The 25,746-nt window shown below is 43.7% G+C and overlaps 2 protein-coding genes across 4 annotated transcripts in view; one reads left to right on the top strand and one right to left on the bottom strand.

The window, feature by feature from the left end:
• Nucleotides 1-20,114, bottom strand: part of HELZ (helicase with zinc finger) — a 176,288-nt gene extending 156,174 nt beyond the window's left edge. For 2 of the 3 annotated variants that reach the window (XM_050762384.1, XM_050762386.1), the window contains exons 1-3: nucleotides 20,059-20,114; nucleotides 18,699-18,754; nucleotides 14,139-14,195 (exon numbers count right to left, since the gene is read on the bottom strand). The gene's annotated coding sequence lies outside the window, so the exon portion shown is untranslated. The remainder of the gene's footprint in view (nucleotides 1-14,138; nucleotides 14,196-18,698; nucleotides 18,755-20,058) is intronic. The other variant, XM_050762385.1, reaches the window with a different exon arrangement.
• On the top strand, nucleotides 14-25,746 carry LOC126938324 (translation initiation factor IF-2-like). Its single transcript, XM_050762376.1, has 4 exons — nucleotides 14-47; nucleotides 19,617-20,119; nucleotides 20,402-20,879; nucleotides 25,518-25,746. The coding sequence occupies exons 1-3, from the start codon at nucleotides 14-16 to the stop codon at nucleotides 20,687-20,689; spliced, it is 825 nt and encodes a 274-aa protein (XP_050618333.1). The 3' UTR covers nucleotides 20,690-20,879; nucleotides 25,518-25,746.

Raw genomic sequence — 25,746 nt, 5'->3', positions numbered from 1 at the left:
TTCCCATTCACAGATGAGGAAACTGAAGCACAGAGTTAACTTACTAGGTAAGTTAACTCTCCCAGTTACACTGTAAACGACAGAGGCAGGATTCAAGTCAAGGCAGTCCGACAACTCCTACTTTTAGCCATGACACTGATTCTGAGCCCACAAGCAACTAAGGTTCTAATGCTATTCCAGTGGAGTAAAAACTCAAAGTCCAGCACTCCCAAAAGCACCAAATGTGACAGTAAAATATCATCTTTTAATTCTGAAACAGAGTTAACATAGTTCTGCATTATAAAAAGTATGTCTGTGTTAATAACCACAACGTTAGTGATTACCATTTTAAAAAATGTAAACATACACACACACATACCACACACACACACACACACCCCTAAGCCAATTATCTCCTTGGTTAAGCAAAAGTCCTATGTGTCTCAAGATGAAGGAGTGTATTAATTAGTACCATCTTTCCATAAAATGGTAAGAATTTGCATTCTTCCACAAAAGTCAACTTTCAGAGAGTATCCAATCCATAAGTTACTTTTTACCACTTTTATAAAACAGAAACTTATTCTAAAATTGATTCATCTTAGCACAATCTGACAAAAGAGAAAAATTGATAAATTTTCCCAAAATTAAACATTTTTGTACTATGAAAGACACTGTTAAAAGAATGAAAGACAAGCTAGAGACTGGGAGAAATTTTGTGCAAATCACTTATCTGAAAAAGGATTCAGGTCTGAACATATAAAGAACTCCCAGCCGGGTGCGGTGGCTCACACCTGTAATCCCAGCACTTTGCAGGTGAATCACCAGGTCAAGAGATCAAGACCATCCTGGCCAACATGATGAAATCCCATCTCTCCTAAAAATACAAAAATTATCTGGGCATGGTGGCGTGCACATGTAATCCCAGTTACTTGGGAGGCTGAGGCAGAAGAATCGCTTGAACACAGGAGGCGGAGGTTGCAGTGAGCCGAGATCGCACCACTGCACTCCAGCCTGGCGACAGGGCAAGACTCCATCTCAAAAAAAAAAAAAAAAAGAAAAAAAAGAAAAAAAAAGAACTCCCAACAGTCAACAAAAAAAACAAATAAAATCTCAAAAGATTTCAACAGATACTCCGCAAAGAGGATATAAGGATAACAAACAAGCACATAAAAGGATGTTCAATGTTATTAACCATTAGGGAAATGCAAACTAAAGCCATGATTAGATACACTACATACCTATCAGAATGGCTAAATTAAAAATAATTGATAACACCAAGTGATGTACAGTAATTGGAACCCTTATACATTGCTAGTAGGAATATAAAATGATTTAGCCACTCTGGAAAAAGGGTTTGCAGCTTCTTATAAAATCAAACACACACACTACACTATATGACCCAGCAATCCCCTTTGCCCCTCAGATACCACAGAGAAATGAAAACTATGTTCACACAAAGATCTGAACACAAATATTCATAACAGCTCTATTCATAATTGCTAAAAAGTGGAAACAACTCAAATGTCCTTTAATGAGTGAAGAAACAGACCTCTTTGTGATATAAAACTACTCAGCAATAAAAAGGAACAAGCATTCAATATATGCAATAACGTGAAATAATCTCAAAAACATTATGCCACATAAAAGACCCCAGTCTCAAAAGCTGACATACTGTATGATTCCATTTCTTACCTCAAAAAGATGAAACTACAAAAATGAAGAACAGATCAGTGGTTGCGAGCAGGTATAGGTTGGGTAGGGGTAACTATGAAAGAATAGCATGAGGAGTTTTTAGGGTGATGACACTGCCCTGTATCCTGACTGGGTGCACATGTGTTAAATTAGTAAAACTGTATAGCAAAAAACATCAATTTTACTGCATGTTAATTTTATGATAATATTGTAAAAATTATTTTTAAAATATGAATCTGAAAGTCACATTTGATTTTTTTTTTTTTTTGAGACGGAGTCTCGCTCTGTCGCGCAGGTTGGAGTGCAGTGGTGTGACCTCAGCTCACTGCAACCTCCGTCTCCTGGGTTCAAGCAATTCTCCTGCCTCAGCCTCCCCAGTAACTGGGACTACAGGTGCACACCACCACACCTAGCTAATTTTTGTATTTTTAGTAGAGAAGGGTTTCACCATGTTGGCCAGGATGGTCTCGATCTCTTGACCTCGTGATCCGCCCACCTCGGCCTCCCAAAGTGCTGGGATTACAGGCGTGAGCCACTGCACCTGACCGATATGATTTTTTAAAACTAAAAAGGAGATACAGCAGGATAAGCGTGCTACGAATAAACAGAAAACCCATGCACTTCCCTTCCTGCATATGTAGGTTTTAGAGGCAAGAATGGAGCCTCAGAAAGAACCTCTCCAAAAGGAACAATGATTGAGCTCACTTGGCAAAAAATGTAGAATACTTCTGAAGAACTCCATCATAGCTAGATGGCTGGTCCAGGACCAAAAGTAAATGCTGGAAGAAAAACAAAATCAATCTTTCCACTCCAAACCTCTGTCTGTGACAGTAAGAACCACCAGACCACCTTGAAATCAAGTCATGAAATATAATTTCATTTTAAAAATCAGTTATATTCCTCAAATTAACTTCTCTTGTTAATGTAGTTATAGTCGTCTTTGATCTCAAAAAACCAAATCCTTTGTTAACAGACAGCCTTTAAGCAAAAGTAAACTGACCAAATAGCAAGAGACCACAGTAGTAACTAAAATTTCTTCTATATAAATTCAAGATGATTTCTGCATCTCTGTCTTATACATTTGCCTATTAGAAAAAATATATGTATCTACCACAAAATTAACTTAGGTGCAATGAATTAGACTGCATTTCTAAAGGTTTTAGAAGACTGACGAATTACATTAAACATCATCACTCTCTCCTCTGACAGAAATTACTAACACCCGTAATTGGTTCTTAATCAGACCCCAAGATATCTTTACTTATTAGACTATATAAACAATAAAACTTAAAGGACAAATATAATAAAATGCACATTTCATTATATAACAAAACAAAAATTTAAATCAGAAGAATTGCTAGAAAAAATTGGATATCCACATTTCTTAAGTTAGTTATTTGCCATTAATTCTTCTAATTGTTTTCCTTGTGGAAATTAGGTTACTAACCTGAAACTAGAAAGTAAATACACTTTGAGTGGCCCAGGCAGGCAGATTGCTGAGCTTAGGAGTTCGAGACGAGCCAGGACAACATGGCGAAACCCCGCCTCTACCAAAAATACAAAAAATTAGCTGGGAGTGGTGGCACACACCTGTAGTCCCAGCTATTTGGAAGCTGAGACACAAGAATCACTTGAACCCTGGAGGCAGAGGTTGCAGTGAGCAGAGTCAGCAGAGATCATGCCACTGAACTTCAGCCAGGATGATAGAGTGAGACTTTGTCTCAAAAAAAAAATTTTTTTATTGTGACAAAAGATAGAAAAGCCAAATTGATACATCATCATCATTATTATTATTATTATTATTATTATTAGAGACAGAGTTTCACTCTTGTCGTCCAGGCTGGAGTGCAATAGCGTGATCTCGTGATCTTGGCTCACTGCAACCTCTACCTCCCGGGTTCAAGAGCTTCTCCTGCCTCAGCCACCCAGGTAGCTGGGATTACAGGCATGCACCACCACACCTGGCTAATTTTTATTTTTAGTAGAGATGGGGTTTCTCCATATTGGTCAGGCTGGTCTCAAACTCCCAACCTCAGGTAATCTGCCCGCCTCAGACTCCCAAAGTGCTGGGATTACAGGCATGAGCCACTGCACCCAGCTGATACATTATTAAAATAACCCAAGTGAAGAGGAAGAAAGCCTATCAGAATGTGCCCCTTTCCCCACTGAGCAGCAAGGCCCTGGTGAGCCAGTGTGGCCAAGGTGTATCATGCTTCCACATGGAGAAAAAGTATTACTTTCGAGATGGCACAGTAACTCTGAAATGCCCATAAAATAATGTCAAAGCTCATTAACAGATATCTGGGCCACCACCAATCTGGCTACAACCTAACTTGCCCATTACCCCAACACAGGTCCCAAGTACATAGTCAGGCCTCTGAGATACTGATAACATTGTTCCCTCTGTCCAGAACATCCTTTCCTCACCTCTCTCTGGACCTAAATCTACCCAGATTTTAACAAATGCTTCAAGATCTACTTCTCTAAGATGCTCTCCTCCCAAAGCTAAAATAGCATTACTTCCTATAGAATTACTTGGCCTCTGAATCATCTATTATCTTGAATTAAATGTATTATGTAAAATGCCTTATCTGCCCAACACAACTATCTTATAAATTAGAGTCCATTTTACACCATTTTTATCCCCATGACAACCATTTAATTCACTAAAACCATTCCATAAATAATTAAATTTCCCAAAGATGACCTAAAATAGCCTAAATGCCAAGCATACCAAGAACTGTCCTATACCAAATTCAGTTCTCATTAGCATGTCAAGTCACAAAGAGGCATGCTGTATTACCTTTAAGTTCATCTGCATTTTTCCAAAACTGGAATCTATATGGTCCTATAGTATACACAGGCAAAATATTCTGCAAAGTAGTTTTACTCATTGTACTGCGCTTAATATTCAGTCAGACTTGCATTTTTCGCTAAAACATGAAATCACTGAGTATGCAAGAAGCATTAGAAGAGAGACTAAGCCTACAGAGAAGAAAACTAAAAACTAAGATCATCAACCATGCTCTATTTTGAATAATCACTTTCATAAAGAGGTAAATTCTCTTAAATTTCAGAATAAATGGAATTTAGTAGAGTATAAACTGTTTCAAATACATAAAATAAATATTCTGATGGGCCTTCTGCCATCTGTTTTAGTGACTGAGATAAACTGAATTTTCTAAAAATTATATCAACAGCTAAAATTGAGATTTTTTTTTTCCATCTATTACTTTGACTTTTCCTGATCCATTTTTCAGGATTTCCAGCAGTTCTGGAGCTTCAAGAATTCCAAATCATTTCTTGAAGAGTTTGAGCCTCTTCCCAAATCACTTAACATGCTTATTAATTTAAAAGATATGAAGAAACAAAAAAGCCACACTTAAGAAGCAAGCAAGGCTGGGCACAGTGGCTCATGCCTGTAGTAATCCCAGCATTTTGGGAGGCCGAGGTGGGCAGATCACGAGGTCAAGAGATGGAGACCATCCTGGCCAACATGGTGAAACCCTGTCTCTACTAAAAACACAAAAATTAGCCGGGGTTGGCAGCACATTCCTGTAATCCCAGCTACTTGGGAGGCTGAGGCAGGAGAATCACTTGAACCTGGGAAGCAGAGGTTGCAGTGAGCTAAGATCGCGACATTGCACTTCAGCCTGGCGGCAGAATGTGACTCCATTTCAAAAAAAAAAAAAAAAAAAGCAAGCAAGCAAATTATACTAAAAGACTGACTTCTAGAAAACGTTACTGCTTGCCAAGAAAATTGTATTACTATAAAACATTGTCTATTCTTTTTATTTCTTGATTTTCCCTTCCAGATTATCTGTGTAGACACAGAATCATATTACTACCACCACCACTACTATCACAGCCCCTTAAAAGCCATCTTCAATTTACCAACAGATTATGTTCTAATGCTGTATTTTCAAATCAGACTTTAAAACTCAGAACAGAGTTTTCTATACAATGTTAACAATAACAATAAGGTTACTGGGAAGATCTGAAGTGACAAAAGCAAGTTATAAAATAATATATATGGTATAATCCCATTTTGTAAGTAAAAACAAACATTATAAAATAATTGTCATCTCATTTTTGTAAAACATGTTAAGTATTGAATATTTTGCATAAGAAAATCAGGAAGAATGAGAAACAGTCTAATCATGAAGAAAATATCAGAGAATCCCAAACTGAGGACCATTCTATTAAATATCTAAATAGTACTCCTGAAAACTGTCATGAAAAACAAAGTCTGAGAAGCTATCACAGCCCAAAAAAGACTAAGAAGACAAAATCACTACATTCATTGCAGGATTCTGGATAGATTCTGGAACAGAAAAAGGACATTAGTGGGAAAACTGGTGAAATCCAAATAAAATCTAAAAATTAGTTAATAGAAATGTACCAACAATGGTTTCTTACATTTGACAAACATGCCATGGAAACTTAAGACATTAACAATGGGGGAAACTGGGTAAAGAGGTTATGAGAACTCTGACCTGCATGTCTAACTTTTCTGTAAATCTAAAAGTATTCCAAAATTAAAAGCTTACTACAGGCTGGGTGCAGTGGCTCACCCCTGTGATCCCAGCACTTTGGGAGGCCGAGATGGGTGGATCACTTGAGATCAGGAGTTCAAGACCAGCCTGGCCGACATGGTGAAACCCTGTATCTACTAAAAATACAAAAATTAGCCAGGCCTGGTGGCAGGCGCCTGTAATCCCAGCTACTCAGGAGGCTGAGGCAGGAGAATTGCTTGAACTCGGAACTCAGGAGGGGGAGGTTGCAGTGAGCCGAGATCACAGTGTACTCCAGCCTGAGACAAAGAGCGAGACTCCATCTCAAAAAAAAAAAAACTTTACTACAAAAATAAAAGTGGATATCTCCGGGTGATGCCATTACAGCCTTTTTATTCATCTGTATTTTATAATTTTTTTTTTCAAGATGGAGTCTCGCTCTGCCACGCAGGCTAGAGTACAGTGGTGCAATCTCAGCTCACTGCAACCTCCGTCTCCCAGATTCAAGCGATTCTCCTGCCTCAGCCTCCCAAGTGGCTGGGATTACAGGCACGCACCACCATGCCAGGCTATGCCCGGTTAATTTTTGTATTTTTAGTAGAGACAGGGTTTCACCATGTTGGCCAGGTTGGTCTCGAACTCTTGACCTCGTGATCTGCCCGCCTCGGCCTCCCAAAATGTCAGGATTACAGGCGTGAGCCACTGTGCCTGGCATTGTATTTTATAATTTTTAACAAGCAACAAGTTTTCATTGTCATGGAAAACAAAAAGACTTAGTCCCAGAAGACTTAAGTTAATTTGCCCAAAGACACAAAATGGAGGCAGCATAGCAATTCTGGAATTAGTCCTCTTTCTCTTTACTCTAGACCCCATGCAGAAACCTAAGAACATATCCTATTAAACTTTTTGACTCTCCATATTTGCTAATACACAAAATTTAAGGTCACCAAATTACTTTTGCTTCACCATTTGCTTCACTGTAATTGATGAAGAAGGAGGAAACAGATGAAACAACACAGAGAGCGGGTGAAGGTGGACGGGGTACACGGGCATTGATTACACTCTTCTTTCTACTTTTGTATGTCTGAAAATGTCCAGAATAAAAAACTTTTAATGAAAAAATAACCAGCCTGGGCTGAGCATGGTGGCTCATGCCTGTAATCCCAGCACTTTGGGAGGCCAAGGTGGGTGGATCACTTGAGTTCAGGAGTTCGAGACCAGCCTGGTCAACTGAGTGAAACCCTGTCTCTACTAAAAATATAAAAATTAGCTGGGCATGGTGGCACATGGCTGTAATCCCAGCTACTGGGGAAGCTGAGGCAGGAGAATTGCTTGAAGCCGGGAGGCAGAGGTTGCAGTGAGTCGAGAATGCACCATTGTACTCCAGCCTGGGTGAAGAAGCAAGACTCTGTCTCAAAAAAAATTTAAAAAAATAACCAGCCTTGCCAACATGGTGAAACTCCATATCCACTAAAAATGCAAAAATTAGCCAGGTGTGGTGGCACACCCCTGTGATCCCAGCTACTTGGGAAGCTGAGGTGGGAGAATCACTTGAATCTGGGAGACGGAGGCTGCAGTGAGCTGAGATTGCACCACTGCACTCCAGCCTGGGTAACAGAGCGAGACCCCCATCTCAAAAAATTAAAAATAAAAATAAAAAAAGGAAAATAAAGTCCTCACTCCCCAACATAACTATGCCACTTCCTACTCTATTGAGCACTGTTGCCTGGGTGAGGAGACACCACTGCTGAGAACCTTCAGTATTTCTCGGTGTGAAGCAGAGAGAAGTCATGGACTGGGAATCTTGAAGCTTCCATCTTGGTTCTGCTTTAACTAATTGTGAGACCTCACTGATTCCTCTAACTTTTCAGGGCCCTAAACTTACTTAGCTGTTGCCCCAATAAATCTCTGAAGTTCCTTCTAGGATTAAAACTCTGATTTCAACTTTCTACCAGCTCCTTAAACTCAACACAATCAAAACCAAATTCATCTTCATTCTAAACTCCTAAGAGCCATTCTCCCTCCTGACTTCCCTATTCTTTTTTTTTTCCTTAATGTCCCATTCTTCCAGCCACCCAACCATAAAAACCACAACCTCATCTCTAACTTGAGATGTAGAACTCAAGTTCTATATAAACCCCTGTCCCCGTCTCTACTAAAAATACAAAAATTAGACAGGCATGGTGGCGGGTGCCTGTAATCCCAGCTACTCAGGAGGCTGAGGCACGAGAACAGCTTGAACCCGGGAGGTGGAGGTTGCAGTGAGCTGAGAACATGCCATTGCACTCCAGCCTGGGCGAAGAAGCAAGACTCCGTTTCAAAAAAAAAAAAAAGAGAGAGACAGAACTCTGGGAGGCCAACGTAGGTGGATGGCTTGAGCTCATGAGTTCAAGACCAGCCTGGGCAATGTGGCGAGACCCCATCTCTACAAAAAATAAAAAAGTTAGGTGGGCATAGTAGCTCATGCCTGTAATCCCAGCTACTAGGGAGGCTGAGGCGAGAAAATCGCTTGAACCCAGGAGGCAGAGGTTGCAGACAGCCGAGATCGAGCCACTGTACTTCAAAAAAAAAAGAAAAGGCCAGGCGCAGTGACTCACGCCTGCAATCCCAGCACTTTGGGAGACCGAGGCGGGCGGATCACGAGGTCAGGAGATCAAGACCATCCTGGCTAACACGGTGAAACCCCGTCTCTACTAAAAATACAAAAAATTAGCTAGGCGGGTGCCTGTAGTCCCAGCTACTCGGGAGGCTGAGGCAGGAGAATGGCGTGAACCCGGGAGGCGGAGCTTGCAGTGAGCGGAGATCGCACCACTGCACTCCAGCCTGGGAGACAGCAAGACTCCGCCTCAAAAAAAAAAAAAAAAAAAAAACAGAGATACAGAATTAACTGTTCCCACCCTACCCCAACTAATTAGTCACCACATCTCTCCATTTAACCTCCAAAATAACTCTTGAATCCTTTCCATGGCCACCAACTCAATTCAGGCTCTCATCGCTCTACCTTAGACTACTACGAACCCAACTAAAGGCCCTGTCTCTCAATTCTCTTCCCTACAATCCATCATACTCATCCTTACTCTAACATTCAAGAAACTCCAAGGCCAAGCATGGTGGCTCAGGTCTGTAATCCCAGCACTTTGGGAGGCCAAGTGCTTTAGGCCAGGAGTTCAAGACAGCCTGGGGAACATAGCATCCCCTAACTTTATAAAAAATGAAAATAAGAAAAAGTTAAATATTAAAAAAAAACCTCCACAAAACCCAGTCCTGATCTATTGGCAGTCTTACCTTCCATTATGTTCCTTTATGTATCCTAGGACCCAGGAAACTTGGATATGCAATTTCCTGACACCCACATTTCTGATATAACCCCCAGACTTCCCTCCAGAATGCCCTTTTCCCTTTGCTTCTCGGCTTCCTGGTGGTGTGATTTAAATGCCACCTCTTCACTTGAAGTGTTCCCTGATATTCCCAAGGAGGTAGTATCGCTCACTCCACTTAATCCCAAAGTACCTTGTATGGCCCCCTTCAATGGCTCCTATTAGTCCTTTCATTTGGGGGTGCCCCTATTCTCTCTACAGATAATTATTAGTTCCTTGTCAACAGAACAATATTTCCTTTATCTTTGGATCCCTCAGAACAGAGCTTCTCAAAGGGTGTGTCATGGCACACTGGTATGCCCTGAATGAGTTAAAGATGGCCTAGACAGTTGTAGTCTTCTCAGCAATCCAAGCAGCCACAAATAGAAGGCCAGCACGGTGGCTCACGCCTGTAATCCCAGCACTTTGGGAGGCCGAGGCGGGTGGATCACGAGATCAGGAGTTCAAGACTAGCCTGAACAACACTGGTGAAACCCCGTCTCTACTAAAAATACAAAAAATAGCAGTGCATGGTAGTGCTAGTCTGTAATCCCAGAATCTCAGGAGGCTGAGGCAGCAGAATCAACCTGAACCAGCGAGGCAGAGGTTGCAGTGAGTCAAGATCGTGTCACTGCACTCCAGCCTGGGCAACAGAGCGAGACTCCACCTCAAAAAAAAAAGAGAGAGAGACAACAGAAGCCAGAACCCACAAATGGTCAAGCCTCAAGCAGTGTCCTGCTTCAACCCAGCACATGCCATCACAAGAACTCGAGAACCACTCAGAGGTCACAGTGATACAAAGGGGCTCACAGCAGATGCCCAATAAATACTTGCTGAACTGAATCCTGGAATAATCCATCTGTTCCCCTTCAACCACTCTTCCCAAGATCATTTATCATTTCGACCATACTCTCTTATAAACAATTTTTACTGACCATGTTATACCAGCTTTACCATTCAAAGCCTAAATAGTTAACTGCATAATACAGCAACAGATATCAACAAACAATTCACCATAAAGAGGCTCAAATAGTTAAATTCAACATTATATAACAAATAAATGAAAGTGCCATTTTACACTATTAAATTCACAAAAACTTCTGAGGAAAAAATGGTTTTCTGTACTACTTATGGTAAAACAGGTATATCCATATCTCTTAAAGAGCACAAAGTGGTATAACACCCTTGAAAACAGTAAGACAATATATGTGAAGAGCCATAAAAACATTGATACCCTTGAACATAATAATAGACTCCAAAATTTATCCTTAAGATATCATTAGAAAAAATGCAACAATATCTACAGTGATGTAGATTAAAGTGTTAACTGAAAACCAGCCAGACAGCAGTATAAATACTTAACATAAAAAGACTTAGGTAAATTGTAGCATGACTTGATGAAATTATTTTTGCAGCCTTTCAATATATAAAGTTAAATTATAAAATCTGTAAGATGTAAATGTTTCATGATATAGTAAGTTTTTAAAAATCAAACTATAGGCCGGGCGCGGTGGCTTAAGCCTGTAATCCCAGCACTTTGGGAGGCCGAGACGGCCGGATCACAAGGTCAGGAGATCGAGACCATCCTGGCTAACACGGTGAAACCCCGCCTCTACTAAAAAATACAAAAAACTAGCCGGGCGAGGTGGCGGGCGCCTGTAGTCCCAGCTACTCGGGAGGCTGAGGCAGGAGAATGGCGTGAACCCAGGGAGGCAGAGCTTGCAGTGAGTTGAGATCCGGCCACTGCACTCCAGCCTGGGTGACAGAGCGAGACTCTGTCTCAAAAAAAAAAAAAAAAAAAAATCAAACTATAATGTATTATAATTTAAAATGAATTTTTAAAATGTATATTTTGAAATGAAATGCCAAAAAGAAAATCAACTGTCTTAGGACAATAACCCAACATTTAACAATTTATTTAATATCAATTTATTCAACATTAAGTAATAAAGTTCTACCCTACTGAGGAAACAAAGGGGTTCCAGGAAACAAGCTTGATAAAGTCTCAAAAGGACCACCCCTCCCTTCTACTGCTCACTTTGGCCTTGACTGAGTGTTTTCATACTCTCCTTGGTCATGATGACCTATAACTAACCCAAACCCAAATTTTCAAGGACCAGCCAACTGCCTCAATTGGTCCTCTGACCATCCCTATGAACCAGTGGAAGACAAGTCATGCAAAAAGAGCAACCACTCCAGAAACAAAGAACCTGATCAAGCGCGGTGGCTCACGCCTGTAATCCCAGCACTTTGGGAGGCCAAGGCGGGTGGATCACCTGAGGTCAGGAGTTCGAGACCAGTCTGACTAACATGGCAAAGTCCCAGCCACTAGGGAGGCTGAGGCAAGAGAATCGCTCGAACCCAACCCAGGAGGCAGAGGTGGCAGTGAGCCGAGATCCCACCAGTACACTCCAGCCTGGGTGACAGAGTGAGACTCTGTCTTGAAAAAAAAATTTTTTTTTTTTTACTTATTAGTTTAACATTTATTTACTACTTTAACAATTTACTTCTTTATTACTTTAGCCAATCAGCAAGTACTCAGCCCAAGTTTCACTGTAAACACTAAAAATATACCATATTGGCACACTAAAATCTCTGGGATTCTCAAGGCCAACTTGCTGACTTAGCAGTGAACTGTATCAGTTAAAAGGCAGTGTGGACTCAGACAAATCAAAGAACCAGGGGCCAGGAGACCTGAGAACAATTAAAAGCAAAATGTAGATAGTTTTTTTTTTTAACTACAAAAAACACAAAGCTAAAAAGTCCAGCTTAAACCAGATGAGTAAAAAAATTAGCTGGAGATACTCTTTTAAGTCTTACATAGCCAAAGTGCAAAAGAGAGGATGGAAAGTCATTTTATTAAGAGCTGAAGCTAGCCGGGCACAGTGGCTCACATATGTAATCCCAGCACTTTTGAGACGCCAAGGCGGGTGGATCACTTGAGGTCAGGAGTTCGAGACCAGCCTGACCAACATGGTCAGTAAAATCTCTAGTAAAAATACAAAATTAGTCAGGCGTGGTGGCGCACACCTATAGTCTCAGCTACTCGGGAGGCTGAGGCAGGAGAATCGCTTGAACCCAAGAGGCGGAGGTTACAGTGAGCTGAGATTGCCCCACTGCACTCCAGTCTCGGCAACGAGAGCGAGACTCCGTCTCAAAAAAAAAAAAAAAAAAAGAGCTGAAGCATTCTGCAGATGAAGACATCTCACAAAAGACAAGTATTGAAAATTCATGGCCAGCTATGGTGGCTCACACCTGTAATCCTGGCACTTTGATAGGTTGAGGCAGGTGGATCATGAGGTCAGGAGTTCGAGACCAGCCTGGCCAACACAGTGAAACCCCATCTTTACTAAAAATACAAAAAAATTAGCTGGGTGTGGAGGTGGGCACCTATAATCCCAGCTACTTGGGAGGCTAAGGTAAGAAGAATCGCTTGAACCTGGGAGGCAGAGGTTGCAGTGAGCTGAGATTGTGCCACTGCACTCCAGCCTGGGTGACAGTGCCAAGACTCCACCTCTCAAAAAAAAAAAAGAAAATTAATTAAAAAATAATTTTAGACCGGGTGTGGTGGCTCACGCCTGTGATCCTGGCACTTTGGGAGGCCAAGGGGGGTAGATCACCTGAGGTCAGAAGTTTGAGGCCAGTCTGGCCAAAACGGTGAAACCCTGTCTCAACTAAAAATACAAAAATTAGCTGGGCGTGGTGGTAAGCACCTGTAATCCCAGCTACTCGGGAGGCTGAGGCAGGAGAATCACTTGAACCCAGGTGGCGGAGGTTGCAGTGAACCGAGATCATGCCATTGCACTCCAGCCTAGGCGACAAGAGCGAAACTCTATCTCAAAAATAATAATAATAATAATTTTAACTCTGATGCTCACAAGGAAAGGATTAAAATCCTTCTAATTTATTTCTGTAGTATTACCATTTCCTAAGTATAATAATGAAAGATGAAGATACCTTAGTTGACCAAGAAGATTAATTACTGTGAAATAATAAATACTCAAGATTTAACTGTTTTTAATTAACAGGCATTGCAGTAAAAGGTAAATAATCTGAAAGACTAATAGTACCAATAGAGGTAGTAAGACAACTAGGAAAAAAAGTTCAACCTTTTGTTTCTATTGATATGTTTGTTCTCAGTATTTAGATCCTCAAAACTGCAGATATATACAATCATTCATGACACTATGTAAACAGCAGATAACAGGAAAAACAATTCAATACTTAACCAAGTTCACTGAAGAACAAAGTAATCACCACTCAAGAATGTTGACACAAAAACTGAAGGACCTCTCAAGTTCCAATAGCACACAGATAGGTTGAGCCCCTATGCAGTTACTCATCTGAACAGAAGTGGAAGATTAACCTACCCTCACTCTTTTCACACACACTAACCTGACAAGGCAGCAGGCAGTCTCTTGGGAGCTTGTTCATCATTCAGTCTGTTCCAGAAGTAACCGATTCCGTTAGGATCTGTGCCTTCAGGTTACCACCATTTCACTACAGCCCTATATCACTTCACCCTTGTCCCACCTTATTCTTTCAGGCATTATAAAATTATTGTTTTCTAAATAAACTTCTCCTAAACCTTACTCACCTGCAGTTCACTGCACTGGGTATCACCCAAATAGCCCATCAGAGCTCTTTATAATTTCTGAAAGACAAAGAAGAAAGTTTTTTTAATACATAGTAGAAAACACCATTCACCAAGGTATCATTCCAAAGTATGTGGTCTTTTGGTCCACACTAGTTCAATAAAATGTAGCATGACCAGCACTGGACCAAGAGTCTTGAGATAAGCCTCCAAAGATTAAAAACAAGCTTGGTTTAATGTTGCTACTACTGAGCTGTGTGACCTTGAGCAACTCATTTAATTTCTTCAGGCCTAAATTTCCTTATCTGGAAAATAAGTCACTCAGACTAGCTAGAGAAAGAAGAGTACAGGCTTTCCAGAAAGAACACCAGCTCCACTACTTTACTGGTCTCGTGACATTACGTTAGTTGAGTCACACTTAAGCCTAAATTTCTTCCTTTGTAAAATGGAAATACCTATCTCGTGAGTTGCTATGAGAATTAAAGGAGATGATGAGTTATAAAAAGCCTATAGTAAATATACTGTGCAGCTTATCTTAAAATTCAACAGATGGTAATTCATTACTACCATTAACCCCCACCAGCCCTAACATTACATGAATTCAATTCACGCATATTTCTTTTAAAAGATCAACAAATCAAAACTTTACCAACCTGACTAAAGAATTAACTGTTTTCGTGTTTCACAATTCAAAGTACAGTTATCTTAAGCTGATGGTAGTTTATCATTATTACTTATCACAGAAAATAAGAACAGCATAGTCCTTGCACAACATTCAAACTCTGGTTCAATGACCATGCCTTTTCTGACTTCTCACTCTACTTTCACACTGCCAGAATATCTCAGGAATAGAGAGGTCTTCCAAAAGCTAAATGACACCCAGCTGTTTACCAGATTCAGCTCAGGGGAGCAGGACTAGAGACAGAGGAAGAACAGAGGCTTTTCTTTTTTTTAACCTTTTTTACTTCACGTACTTACGTACTGCTCAAATTTGTTTACCATAAGCATACAGGAGTTTTGCATAAAAGTAAGTAAGTTTTTAAAATTATATTAGTTAAACACGTTGCCTACTGACAGGAAGCTCGCATTACAGGACATTTTCATCACAACAAAGATAATTTCTGCAGAAGGAAGCAAAAAGGCAAATTCAGATGTGCCAAGAACACCTAAAATATGGCACAGAAATGACAAAAATCACAAACATTCACACTTCAGAACAGTTCAGTCAACAAAGATGCCACGCATTCTTTGAAGAACCTGACAATGAATCAAGTTCTTTTTTGTTCAAAGGCAAGAGGTATGTATACACTGCTTTACCAAACAACTTCCTGCTCTTACTTGGAGAAACTGACCCAGCACGATTCGCAAGAGTAAACAAGTCGGTGTGACTGTTGGTATTAGATGAAAAACTTTCCATTTCTTTTAAATAATTAAAAGTTGACCATAATAGTTATTATATGTATATACAAATAAAATTCTTCCTGTTACATCTACAGTGGTCTTTTAAAAAGAGGAATATTAACTTCTAATAGATTCAAGATTACCCAAAATTATTATCCCAGCCACCTTCAAAGCAATAAACTATCATGTTATATGCTGCTTCTAGCCAATGCTACAGAAGTAACCCTGACTGTACTCATCAACTGAAATGAATGGCAAGACAGTTTGTATGGCATACTCTCCACTAGTATCACTTTTCTTCTGGAAAACATTTCAAAACATTACTTAGAAATTCTTTTTTTTTTTTGAGACGGAGTCTCGCTCTGTCGCCCAGACTGGAGTGCAGTGGCGCGATCTCGGCTCACTGCAAGCTCCGCCTCCCGGGTTCACGCCATTCTCCTGCCTCAGCCTCCGGAGTAGGTGGGACTACAGGCGCCCGCCACCACGCCCGGCTAATTTCTTTTTGTATTTTTAGTAGAGACGGGGTTTCACCGTGTTAGCCAGGATGGTCTTGATCTCCTGACCTCGTGATCCGCCCGTCTCGGCCTCCCAAAGTGCTGGGATTACAGGCTTGAGCCACCGCGCCCGGCCAGAAATTCAATTACATCTGCTTACATCTGCATGTACATTCACCTAAGTTTATGAAAATTAAACCTAAAAATTTGCTTATAATTTTTTTAAGTAGTTCCTCCCCATCTCTTGGATAACTATTGTTGGTAAACTTGGCCTGAAATCTTCTATACATTTGAAACAAAAGGCAAAGGTCCTTATTTCTTGTATGGGGCCTGTATTTGGATCTTAGGGTCTCTGACAGACAATTAAAGACTAATCTACATTCAATATTAATGCCAAGCCTACTGCTTAAACAGAAAACACATGCATCTATCAGATCTGCCCTGCTTACTTGTAGGTCCCTCTGCACACTATTCTTAGCCTTTCATGAATATGCTGTAGATTTTTTAATTACACGAGGCCCTTTGCAAGCAAAAATTACTTTTCCTGTTGTTTTGGCATCACTCCTCTTCCAGTGAAAACTGGACAGTCTATAAATATATACCAACTTTAAAACAATGCATTTTAATATCTATGGCATTAGAAAATAAAACTTCTTAACAAACGCAATAATCAAGCTTACCAGCTAATAGAAAGGTACTTACTCCCAAAAACTACAGCCTTACCTAAAAATAGTGTCCTAGCTTCCCAGCCAAAAGGACAGACTAAAAAAGCTATGTCTTTATTCAGCTCAGAGAAACAGACTTCTACCTCAGCACAACCTTCAATACTATGGCATTTCCCATTTTAGAATACTCTGTGTAACAAGTTGTTCAGTGGCCAACCACTAACTTCACTTTGAAATGAATACTAACACTTCACATAGTCTACATGTGTGAGAACTGTGGAAAATGTCTTGACACAATTCAGGTCAAACAACACTAGCCACACAAGATTACCTAATTCTAAATATTCCATTTTAGACTACAAACAAACATCTCCATAGGCAAAAAGCAGACCACTGGCTCCTTTCCACAAAGTTATCTGTAGGTTTCAAAAAATAAGATAAGGCCAGGCATGGTGGCTCACGCCTGTAATCCCAGCACTTTGGGAAGCCAAGGCGGGTGGATCACCTGAGGTCAGGAGTTCGAAACCAGCCTGACCAACATGGTGAAACCCTCTCTCTACTAAAAATACAACATTAGCCAGGTGTGGTGGCACATGCCTATAACCCCTACTTGGGAAGCTGAGGCAGGAGAATCGCTTGAACCTGGGAGGTAGAGGTTGCAGTGAGCTGAGATTGCACCATTGCACTCCAGCCTGGACAACAAGAGTGAAACTCTATGTCAAAAAAAAAAAAAGAAAAAAATCTATCTATATATAAAATTATAGATGTATATAAAATCTATATATATAAAAATATATAAAGTTCAAATTGGGAGGTCTAAGGCAGGAATATGCCTCCATCTGCAAAATAAAAATAAATTTTAAAATCCATATTTGCTCTGTCAAAAATAAAAATTATATGAAATAAACATAAGCACTGCTGAGTTTCAAATACAAGAAAATGTAATATGTGCATTTACAAAAGAATCTTGGTTTATGTCTACCTTCCTCTCCTAAGTTTTTATTTTTTTAAGGCAAAATGTCAATTACATGCCTCAATCTAGACAAAAAAAAAAAAGGACAGCTTATTCTTCTTAAACAGATGTTGTGATAGACATGAAAAATTTGTGAGAGGATTTCACAATCCAGAGGCCCAGATGTGTGGAGAGAGAGAAAGAAAAAAAAAAAAAAACAAAACTGCAGTAACCAATAGATCACAATTACTTATGTTTTTCTAAAAAAAAAAATTAGTAAAATATTTTAAGTTGAGAAAACTGCTTGTGAAAAATGTTAAAGTAGCAAACTTCTCTTCCTCTCTGTAGCACAGAAAACTATTCACTAACACTGTATCAATAATATCCTTTAAATCCAAAGCATTACAAATTAGATTAAATAAAGCAGTCTGAATTCACACACCATGTGTGATCAGGACATAATGACAAACTAGTCTTATCCCTAATAAGCTAAACAGATCTCAACACTATCATCTTTATTTCAAAATAATCATTAAAGAGAAAAGTACTACTCCATGTTTCAGAAAATAAAAGCAGGAGTGACTGACCTGCCTAATTCTTTCCAACGGAAAGGGTATACTTTACAAGAGTCCCACAAACCAGGTACACACAAAATCCATATACATAATCACCGGGACTAAACGTACAGTAGGTGATAGACACCAAAACACAAATAAAATTAAGACATCCAAGTAAAGTTACGCAAGAAAATTTGAATAGGCAAACTATAATTATCCCTGGTGAAGATACTGATCAAGAATAGCTGCAAGTAACATTTGGCTCTTAGTTAAGTACCACTATGTTTGAGTATGTTGGAGCAACTGAAAAGATTGGTACATTCAACATATTTTTCCTTTCTAAATCTAGCCCTGCCCATAGACCCATTTGACTGAGTGATATATTTGGAAAACAAAGATGGCCCCATCAAATTACTCAGTTTCAGCCCTACTCTCAGACGTTGATTAAAATAAAGAAAGAAAAAAAAGGAAATTATTTTCAACTGCAGTCTCACCTTACACATCTCACCAGCACTGTAGTTCATTAGTGATCAATTACTTCATCCAATTCCTGAGGCAAATAGAAAAGATGTGTCTATACAACACCAGTAACAGACATTATCAGCAGCAAACATTTTATCAGCCTGAAGTGAAAGGGCATCCACATTTAAAATGGAAAAAGTTACAAAAAATGGTACAGTGTGCAGCTTTGCAATGAGTCTTTTTTTTTTGACCTTAAAACATTTCCTTTCAGTAAGATAAAAGAATAGATTATACAATGCTCTTAAAACTCAAAAACATAACAAAGTCATCTTTTTCAACACGGACTGACCTTACTTTCAAAAGCAGAAAGAAATGAAGGAGAGGAAATTTAGTTAATATGAGTTTGAGAGCAAAATTAAGAACTAGGCAAGACAGACAACTCCTCCCTCCTTCCTCCGCTCCAGGAATCCACTGTCTCTGTGAAGTTACACTTTTTATTATATTAATGATTTGCCTGAAAAGTGTTAAGTTGTGAGGGAGAAGGAATGACAATTTTTGAATTGCAAACAAAACCTGAGAATCCCGATCCAAGAACAATCAGAGGATCCTGGCTTCCAGCCCTGTCTGAAGAATTCTCAGCAAAGGCGAGGGTGCAGAAGGCTCCAATAATTTGGGGGAGAGGAATCAAAGTTCCCTAGGTAAGACTGCAGTCTGTGAGCCCTTGAAAAGGGTACTGGAGTACTCTCAAGGAATCTCCAGGAAAAGAGAGCCTATCTTTATTTTTGTTGATGTGCTTGTGGGCCAAAGAGCATTTCCGAGGAGGGGGCGGGGAAAGGGGGGGAAGAAAGTGAATCTCGGGCCGAGAGCCCTCCGCGGGGGAGGGAGGGGGCGCACCCCTGACCCACTTTTCCCGACGCCCCCGCTCCAGCCCCCGCCCCACCCGGTGTAAGTCCGAGCCCTGAGGGGGGGCATTGAGCGGGGCGTGGGAGGCCCGCACGCTCCCCACCCCCAGCCGCGACCCGGAGGAGGGGAACGTGCCGGGAGGCTCGAGTCCCCCTCCCAGAGTGCCCCGGGCCAGAGAAACCTCCCGCTGGCTCCCGGGCCGGGCGTGCAAGGCCCCCTCTCCGGCCAGGGCCCAGGGCGCCGCGGGCCCCAGCGGAGGGGAAGGGGACTAAGTGGGGAAGAAGCTGTAAACAGCCCCAGCGTCCGGGCCTCGCCTCGAAGAGCCCCGCTTCCCAGGCCCCGCCGCGGGCCGCCCCGGCCCCCAGCCCGCCCCGGGGCCGCCGCGCCCGGGGTCCGGGACACCGGAGGGGAGTCAGGTCCCCTCCCCGGAGAGCTCCGGGAGCTCGCGGAGCGGCCCCAGGAGCAGAGAAGGGGGAAGTCAGGACTTACCTGTCATTACTTTCTACGCCATCTTGGATCCACTTGTCAACGTCCCCACAAAGCATTATGGGTAAGAAAGAGCCTTTAAAGTGACTCCCCCCCGGCCCCCGACTCCCGCCTCCCGCCGCCGGCGCCGCCCCCTCCGGCCGCGCCTCCCGCCCGGAAAGTTGCCCCGGGTGGACCGCCGACCCCGGCGCCCGCAGTTGGCCCCCTCCCCTCCCCCGGGCTGACGGCATTGAAAATTCACCCGCATTTTTAAAATGTGGCTTTGGGGTTTTCTCTTTTTCTCCTGCCCCGGCCTCCCTGCCCCCACGCCCGGTCCTCTTGCCCCGCCGCGCTCCTGCCCGGGCAGACGCCCCGCGTCTGCATTGAATCAGCCCGAGGTTTCCTTGCCGCCGGCGACGCGGAGCTGCTCGCGGATTTATTGGTGCGCGTGGATGTGAGCCTTTCTGCTCCTGCGGCCGCGCTTCCAGGAAGCCAGCGAGCGGCCGGGGTCGCCTTCAGGGCCGGGCAGACCAGCTCCGCACCCGCCACCCGGAGAGGTGCCTCTGCCCTGGGAAACCGCCCCGGGACCGCCGGGCTCCGGGAACTGGGAGGACGCCGTGTCCCCGAGTCCACCAGCGTCGAAGCACGATTTTAAAAAAAAGAAAAAAATGAGCCAAATGCAACTTTTTACCCCTTGTTTACTCTGCCTCCCGCGGTCTCCTCCTCCCGGCGGGTAACGTGATCCGCGACCCTCTAGGTGGGGACCCCTCCCCTAGGAATGTGGCTCCGGGCCCCGCGGATCCAGCCTGGGAGCGTCCGGGCTGCGGACTGTGACTCCGGGGCAGGTAATCTGGGGCGCGGGCTGCGGGCTGCAGGCGGGGCGGGGCGCGGAGGCAGCCAGGGCACGGGGGAGGGTCTCGGGCGGAGAGCAGGGTGCGCTGGTCCGGGTCCACCTGGCGGGCCGGGGGAGAACCGCGGGCGCCGCTGCAGCTCGGGAGGCTGGAAGTGAGGACGCCCGGCGTCTCCGGGCTAAGACCCGCTGCGCTGGAAAGTGCGGGGCGTCTCGGCGCGGGCCGAGGTCTGGGACCCGGGCGAGCACCCCCAGCCCGCCACCCACGCTGCTGCCGGGCATCCTCTCCCCGCGACACCGCGCCCGCTTTCGGCTGCGCGGGGGGAGCAGAGTACTGGCCCCGGCGTCCAGCCGCCCAGGTCCCCCCAGCAACGGAGGCCCCTTGGTCTGGCTCCGCCCGCGCTCTCCCCAGAGCCTGTGGTCCCTGCTTTGCTGTCTTTGAAGGCCTGCTCCAGTTGCTTTTTTTTTTTTTTCCAAGCGAGTTTTTACAAGGAGATACCCAAAAGAAAATTCTCCAAGACAGGAATGTTTGCGAATTGTATTCGGTACAAAATGCTGTTGAACGGCTCTCCCTTTAAAAGAACGCAGAGGCACTGGCATTAAAACCCCCTTTCGGTGCACGGGGAGGGCCTGGGGCCTTAGGTCTACCCGAGGGTTTTGCGCTCCTCCGGACCCTATCAGCGGCCTCACTAGAAACGTGGACGGTGGCAGACAGGAGCCCTGCCCCTGGGGAGTCAAAAACTCCACCAGGCAATTGTCCCGGTCTGATGAGAAGAGTGAGGTGTAGACACATTAAGGGATTGGCCCCGGGTCACTCGTGAAGGAGGGAACGAGGTAGTGAGTCATTCCCAGCCAAGAACGCAGCGTGCTGGGGAGCAACCTCCCCTGAGTCACCCGCTTCTCACCTCGGAATAAGTGGAGAAACTGGAGCCTGGAGCCAGGTTCTTAGATGGCCCAGCCAGGTAGCCACCAAGGGCATGGGCTAGGCTGGGGGGTTGGCAACACCCCACCTGCTGGAAAAGGGAATGCTTGTCCCGTCTAAAGAAGGCTCCAACGTCTCTTTCCAGGGTACCCCAGTTGCTTATTTTCCAATTCCTCTTTTGCACTTATTTAGCCACTGGTACGCACTGACTTAATGGTGGTTTTGTTTGCATGGCACCTTTCTGTGTGTGCTCTGAGTTGACTATTAGGTTAATGCAAAAGTAATGACAAAAGTCGCAATGACTTTTGCACCAATTTAATTTAAGTAAACAGGAAATAAGCTGAGGGCAAGGACTGTGTCTCCCAAACACGTTTCTTTGATAGGCAGCCTTTCTTTGCCTTGTATAGGCATTGACCCAAATAAGTGTTCAGTTTGTGTGACTGTCTAACCCATTCACTGCCTGCAGTGTGTGTATCCAAGCCCAACCTTGTCAAATACACAGTTTGTGTGCCTGAGGTGGGATGGCCTGCTGACTCTTCTCCCTGCCCCTCCTGGATACCTACAATTCGTCCTCCACCTGACCAACACTGTGACATTTGATGAATGTAAATCAAACCTAGACTCCTCTGCTGAAACCCTGGAGTAAAACCCAAATTCCCAACCATGGCTTACAAGCTCCTTTGTGAGGTGGTCCCGCCTTCCCTCACCAGCAGGGGTCCAGGCTGGCCTTCTCTCTTTCCCTGCAGCGCCCCAAGCTTCCTTCCAGTGAGAACCCTATTGCCCCAGATATTCTGATCATCTTTTCTTTTTTCTGTTTTTTTGTTTTGTTTTGTTTTGTTTTTTGACGGAGTCTTGCTCTGTTGCCCAGGCTAGAGTGCAGTAGCGCAATCTCAGCTCACTGCAACCTCCGCCTTCCAGGTTCAAGCTATTCTCTGCTTCAGCCTCCTGAGTAGCTAGGATTACAGGCACCCACCACCGCGCCTAGCTCATTTTTGTATTTTTAGTAGAGACAGGGTTTCACCATTTTGGCTAGGCTGGTTCCGAACTCCTGACCTCGTGAGCCACCCGCCTCGGCCTCCCAAAGTGCTGGGATTACAGGCGTGAGCCACCACGCCTGGCCCATCATCATCTTTTCATCATATTTAGGTCTCCTCAAAGAGGACTTTTGTGATCCCCTTAGCCAGACCAAGTCTCACTGAACACTTGACCTGTGTTAGAAGTTCTCTTGTTTATCTGTTGTTTGTTGTTTCTTATCTGCCCCACCCCCATTTGAGCATATGTTCCATCAGGGCACAGGCTCTGTCTGGCTTGTTTGCCTCAATGACTAGACCAGGGCCTGGCACATACATAGACGCTCAGCAAGTATTAGTCGAGTATATAACCAAACTTCTCTCAGGGACGGGCGTGCTGATGAATGGGAGTGCTAAAGTGTGGAGTGAGATGCTGAGGGCCCTGCCTTGCATCTCTTCAGACCCCTCTGACCACACACAGCTAGAGGCAGGCAGAAAGAAACAGTGTTGAGGGAGAACAGGTCCCTTGGCCACCGTTGATTTGGCTCAATTCTGATTCTGATCTGATGAACACACACAGCCCTAAGTAATCCCCCCTGCATCGCATCCCCCTTCCTTCCCTCATTTTTTCTTTCTCTGTTCCGCACTGGCCGTGGCTTCTTTTCACCTTTTTTTTTTTTTTTTTTTTTTTTTTGAGACAGTGTCTTTCTCTGTCGCCCAGGCTGGAGTGCAGTGGCGCAATCTTGGCTCACTGCAACCTCCGCCTCCTGGGTTCAAGCAATTCTCCCGCCTTAGCCTCCCAAATACTGGCACCACAGGCGCACACCACCATGCCCAGGTAATTTTTGTATTTTTTAGTAGAGATGGCGTTTCACCATGTTGACCAGGCTGGTCTTGAACTCCTGGCCTCAAGTGACCCGCGTGCCTCAGCCTCTCAAAGTGGTAGGATTACAGGCGTGAGCCACTGTGCCTGGCCACAAGGCCTTCATTTTCTGCTGCTTGGAGAGTCCCAAGTCTCAGTCCTTGGGTTTCTCTTCTGCAGCTACAGTCCCTGGTCATTTGTTTCAGTCTCAAGCTTTTGAATACCATGTTTACCCTGAGGAAGGACTCCCCGACCTAGAGCTGAAATCCAGAGCCTTGCCCTGAGCTTCAGACTCTTATCAACATCTTCTTGGCATCTCTACTTGGACATCTTTTAGGCATCTCAAAGTCAGCATGTCAAGAACTGAATTTGTATTTTGTTTTTGTTTTTTTGTTTTTGAGACGAACTCTTGCTCTGTCACCCAGGCTGGAGTGCAGTGGCGAAATCTTAGCTCACTGCAACCTCTGCCTCCCAGGTTCAAGCGATTCTCCTGCCTCAGCCTCCAGAGTTGTTGGGACTACAGACGCCCGTCACCATACCCAGCTAATTTTTGTATTTTTAGTAGAGACGGGGTTTCCCCATGTTGGCCAGGCTGGTCTTGAACTCCTGACCTTGCAGTTCACCCATCTCGGCCTCCCAAAGTGCTGGGATTACCGGCATGAGCCACCGCGCCAGGCCCAAGAACTGAATTCTTGAGCTCCCCACACAAATATGCTCCATCGTGGTCTTCCCCAGCTCCATCACTGGCAACTGCATCCTTAAAACTGGCCAGGTTACAGTCCCTCCTTTCTCTCAAATTCCACCTTCAATCCATCTGCAAATCCTGCTGACATATATCCAGACCTGATCGCTTCTCACCACCTCCATCATTTCCACTCTGGTCCAGTCCACTGTGATCTCCTCCCCTTTGCCCACATCCAGTTTCATCTCAAGGTAACTGGGCCTGATAAAATGCAAAGCAAATCCCATCACACCTCTAAGCACAACCTTTTGGTTTCTATTCATCTCATTCAGAGGAGAAATGAGTCCTACATAGTCGGCCTCCTCTCGTCTCTCTGGCCTCATCTCCTACCTCTCTCCCTACTCTGCTCTGCTTCAGCTGTAATGCATTCCTTTTTGAGGATTCTCATGGTTCACTTCCCTTTGGTCACTCCAGTAAGTCTCTCTCACCATTCTGTTTAAAATTACAATATTCTGCCTGGCGCAGTGGCTCACACCTGTAATCCCAGCACTTTGGGAGGCCAAGGTGGGTGGATCACAAGGTCAGGAGATCGAGACCATCCTGGCTAACACGGTGAAACCCCCATCTCTACTAAAAATACAAAAAATTAGCCGGCGTGGTGGCGGGCGCATGTAGTCCCAGCTACTCAGGAGGCTGAGGCAGGAGAATGGCGTGAACCCGGGAGGCAGAGCTTGCAGTGAGCCGAGATCGTGCCACTGTACTCTAGCCTGGGCGACAGAGTGAGACTCAATCTCTAATTAATTAATTAATTAAAATAACAATATTCTGGCTGGGCGGGGTGGCTCACACATGTAATCCCAGCACTTTGGGAGGCTGAGGCGGGCGGATCACAAGGTCAGGGGTTTGAGACCAGCTTGGCCAACATGGTGAAACCCCGTCTCTACTAAAGATCCCAAAAAATTAGCCGGGCATGGTGGCGTGCACCTGTAATCTCAGCTACTCAAAGGAAAAAAAAAATTACAATATTATTCAACACACACATACACACACAAATTCCGTATTTCTTTTCATGCTTTATTTTTTTTCTCCAAAGCATGTATTGCCTTTAAACGTAAGTAATTTATTCAGTTTCTTGTCTATCTCTCCTCATGTGACAGAGTCAGCTTGCTAATCACCAAATACTCCTGTTTGCTGCTGGTAACTGCATTTCCCAGATGTGCCCTTGCATTTGGCTGGGTCCATGTGATTAATTCTTGCCAATGGACATAGAGCAGAAGTGGGACTCTGAATGAACACTCAGAAACTGCCCTGGCCAAAAACACCTGCTCTGGACTCTAAGTTGAGTAGACAATAGATCTTTTTTTTAGACGGAGTCTTTCTCTTGTC

Source organism: Macaca thibetana, chromosome 16, assembly GCF_024542745.1.
Source record: "Macaca thibetana thibetana isolate TM-01 chromosome 16, ASM2454274v1, whole genome shotgun sequence".
In the NCBI taxonomy this organism is placed as follows: domain Eukaryota; kingdom Metazoa; phylum Chordata; class Mammalia; order Primates; family Cercopithecidae; genus Macaca; species Macaca thibetana.
The sequence above is the reverse complement of the archived record's forward strand: the minus strand, read 5'-3'. Positions and strand labels throughout refer to the sequence as shown.

Excerpts from the sequence above, each read along its gene's own strand:
- LOC126938324 (XM_050762376.1), top strand. The coding sequence starts at position 14 with ATGAGGAAACTGAAGCACAGAGTTAACTTACTAG. Across the intron at positions 48-19,616 it reads GCACAGAGTTAACTTACTAG|TCCGAGCCCTGAGGGGGGGC; the intron begins GTAAGTTAACTC and ends ACCCGGTGTAAG. Across the intron at positions 20,120-20,401 it reads GTCCCCACAAAGCATTATGG|ACGCCCCGCGTCTGCATTGA; the intron begins GTAAGAAAGAGC and ends CTGCCCGGGCAG.